We start from the raw sequence: 4155 nt of genomic DNA on the forward strand, positions 1-4155 counted from the left end.
CTTTTCCATATAACCATATTTTTAAAACTTACTACAGTGGAACCTCGATTTAACGAACCTCTATATAACGAATTCCTCGATATAACGAACGATATTTTTCGTCCCAGTAATAGCAAAATATATGGAAAAGAACCTCGCTATAACGAAACCTCGATATTGGCGCAAAAAGGTGGAATAATTTGCCCAATGCCTGGAGGGCTAAAGAAAGCTTAGCTTCCTTCAATAGGGAACTAAAGGCCATCAAAAATCTCGATATTGTAAATAGTAAATTGTAAATAGGCTAGTGCATGTAAATATTGTAAATATCTTGTATATTGTAAATAAGTTTAGTTAGTATTCGTATTTATCTTAGTGTTAGTTTTGTTATGATTATTTCTTAGGTAACTTAAACACGACCACATCAGCTATGCTGTAAATTTATCGTGTCTAAATAAAAGATATTATTATTATTATTATTATTATTATTATTATTATATAGCGAACACATTTTGCCAGTCCCTTGGGCCTTCGTTATATCGAGGTTCCACTGTAATGTTCTTACAAAAATTGAAAAAAACGCCGTGTTTCTATCGAGTTATAGAAACAACCGTGAACGTTTGGGACAACTCGACACAGCTGTGGAAACACTGCGATGAGGACAAGTTGGTTTTTAACAAGGGCGTTACCCTGAAGGCAGAGTGTGAGCTGGCCTATAATTCGGCACATGCACACAGGTTTCTCTCAAACATCAAGTAAAGGTCACGTCATCCTCAGCAATTCGACGCCAAGCCATTTCTAGTCCAGGCTCCTGGCAGGAGGCAGGAGACAGTCAAACTAGTTCCCAGGCGTTCTCTTCTCACTCGACTGGGCGCAAAGAAATATCATGACGTCACCAAATGGCTACACATTCCCAGGCCCTTGTGTGTTTTTTGCACTCGCTCATCGGAGAGGAAGGGAACGCCTAGAGACTGAGCCTGACGACATCCTACTTTTCGATCATTGTTATATTGCTGCAAATTTCCTTCAGTCCTCTCCACTGGCTGCACAAATGATAGTAATGATGCGGCCTACACCCAGGTTATAACATATGCTGTATGACAAAACAAAGCCGGTGGTGGGTGGTTTGCGCCTTGGTCGGGGTCAGACATTGTGCTCTGTTCTTACTGGGCGCAAGCAAGACACTTTACTCCAATTACAGTGCCTCTCTTCACCCAGGAGTATAATTGGTACTGACAAACTGTTAGGGGAATCTAACAAAATGATTTTTATTTCTCTTAGCCGGCGGGGCCTTGGCACGAGAAACAAAGGGCGCTGGAGATAAATGATTTCCAGTCTCAGATTCTGGGACTTCGTGTATGCAGTTGTGCTATATGCTGTGTGGGGGGAGAGTCATGCGCTCAAGATCAAGATTTCTTTGTTTTCAAAGATGCAATCAAAAAAAATTCGAATTAATTCAAAAATGCTACGTCTCCAGAGTGCCTGAGCCCTTTGTTTCTCGTGCCAAGGCCCCGCCGGCTAAGAGAAACGAAAAGGACGAGAGTAGGAGGACAAGAATGAAAACTTCCCCTCCCCTCCGCCTCTCATTAAGCCAAAATTGTCCCTCCACTCCCTTCATATATTTTTCATTCCATCTTGCACCCCAAAACCTTCACACCCTCTCGGAAAGGAAACGGTTGCTACACAGGCTAAGCTATGTCGGGTGAGACCAGATTCCATTAGGCCGGTTCGGTGTTCACTAAAGCGATTTTGTTTTGCCGAAAAAGTCGACAAACCGTGTTGCTTGTCATATCCAGACATGTGACGCACAGAGAAGTTGTTGATGAACTGATAAGGGTTATCAAAATTCCAAGTTTGTCAAGACAGGATGGCCCCGCAAGGGCAATTAGAAAGTACAAGCTATTAATAACTTCCTGGGATGTTCCGAATCATTAATTTGCCGCAGTTTTTTTTCTGCTTAAACCTTCGTTTTACCTTACAAAATACCTTGCAGATTGCCCTAAGAGTTCAAAGAACAACTGCAGGACAGACATGATTTTGAGTTTAGAAAATTGCACTAAAACAAATGATGTGGTATCGCTGACAAATAAACGATTGTGTGTGGGAATGCACTGAAAGGATTACGATGTCACATTCTCTGATATCGTGTGTACTTAGCCTTGTGTATTGGGTTTTATAATGAGTTGACATTCCTGCATGAAGTCATTTAGACTGAGTGCAGCGTGCACCGTTAGAAATTATCTTGCTTGAGATCGAGGGCTAGCTACTTTGTTTGTCACGTCCCAGAATCAACGAACTCTTGTTTATACCAACTGAAGTAAGGGGGCAATTTTAACCAAATTGGTGCGCGCGCCCATTTGAAAGGCGGACCTTAGTTACATTTCACATTTCAGAGTGAGGTACAAGAGTGTCCAAGAGAAAACCACGACGAAGTATGATTCCTCTGAAAAAAATCCAGAAGAAAAACAAGCCTGCGAAACACGACAATCCCGAAAAGCGGTTGAAAAACAAGACCAAACTCCCGCTCAAAAAGACTAACAGTGCTTCTGTATCGGACACACTCAACAAGCGCGTCGATGTCAACAGGATACGCAATAGAAAGTCATCTTGTCCGGAGATACTGCTTCATGATACAGGACTCACTGGCAAGGAACTTCCCGAGCTTTTCAAGCTGATAAAGATCGGTGAGGCGGACTTACAGTCGCTAGCCACGAAAGGGATCTTTCCACTCCACGAAGCAGTGGCGAAGGGGCTTACAGACTGCGCTAAAGTACTCATCGAGAAGGCAACGACTATCAACGTACGTAACGCCGAAGGATTTTCGCCGTTAGATGTAGCAGTGAACACGGGGAATTTTGAGTGCGCAGAGTTGTTGGTTAGAAACGGGGCCTCTACAGAAGACATCAGACATGGTTTCAAATTAAGGTCAAGAACTTTACGTAAGGTATCCAGTTCTACATAGGCACGCGCCATGTCAGATTGTACCATGCCAGGTGGTTTTATTCGTTGTTTTGTAGCAAAATGAATGATTGCATCTGGCCGCTGTCGATAAACTGAAGATCACAGACATTTCAGCGTTTATCCGACAAGTTATTTTATCGCTGCCTATGTCTGACGCTTCAAACCACGAACATATTCTTCAGTTCAGAATGCCTTCGCTTATCGAGACTTATCGCTCATAGCTTACAATATATAAAATAAACGGTCATAATCAATCTAGATTCCAAAAAACCACCATGTCGTTAGAAGTACTACACCGTGACATTGATTTAGCATCTCAACACGATAACGAATCTTTTTAGTGATACTTATAGCTGTAAATTTTCTAAATCATCCTTATATGTCCCAGTTATAGGATAGATTCTTGTTAAGTATTACACACAGGCAAGTTGTATATACCCAGAAGATTTTAAAATAAACTTTTAAAATACAATGTCACTATTACGTTAAAATATCAAATGCTCTGTCGTACATGTGGCAGAAACATGCTCCGCAATTTTTAATCAAAGCTATCTGCTTTTCCAATTCGGCAAAAACACCGATAAGTAATCGCCTTTTACGACTTTCTACTTATTGGCAAGAAGATTAAAAAATCTCGTACTATTGATGCCAACTGAGATTTCTTTCCAAATAAGCGGGTTTCACGAATGTTTCGCGATCCTGCAAATTATAAAGCAAGATGCGTGTTCTCTCACGAATAATCCGCATCCGTTTTGTATTTATCGAAATACTTTCTAAGATTAAATGATAACGGTTCAAAGGTAATGCCATTAAAACCGAGCACTCTTCAACACAAGGCAATACCTTCAGCACGTAGCAACTTTAGTGATTTACAGGAAATCCTGATTTTTACATTCTCTTCTTATTGTACCTCGACTGATTATTTTTTAAGGTGTTCATACATCTGTAGTGGCTTTTTCCTTTCTTTTACCTCGTTGCTCGCGTCATTTCAGTTTAGCAGTGTTCAACATGGTCAACAGCCTGAATTTCAGACGTCCCTCTCTGGAAGCAGGCGACCAGAGAGGGACGTCTGAAATTCAGGCTACATGGTCAGTTGTTTAGTTTATTCTTTTATTACAGTTGTTGAACATTTCTGTCTGTGAAAACATTTTAACTTAGAGCAGCGCCGTAACCAGATATTTTCCATAGACGCGCGAGGCAAGATCTTGCTAGGGGATT

At 41.2% G+C, this 4155-nt stretch overlaps 1 protein-coding gene across 1 annotated transcript; it reads left to right on the top strand.

The window, feature by feature from the left end:
• The first annotated feature begins 1919 nt into the window (after positions 1-1919).
• Positions 1920-3414, top strand: LOC144646058 (uncharacterized). The gene has a single exon (XM_078505581.1). It carries the CDS (start codon positions 2411-2413, stop codon positions 2936-2938), a length of 528 nt encoding a protein of 175 aa, XP_078361707.1. The 5' UTR covers positions 1920-2410; the 3' UTR covers positions 2939-3414.
• Positions 3415-4155: the final 741 nt, after the last annotated feature.

The sequence above is a fragment of the Oculina patagonica genome, chromosome 3, assembly GCF_052425735.1.
Source record: "Oculina patagonica isolate OP01 chromosome 3, crgOcupat, whole genome shotgun sequence".
Lineage (NCBI taxonomy): Eukaryota > Metazoa > Cnidaria > Anthozoa > Scleractinia > Oculinidae > Oculina > Oculina patagonica.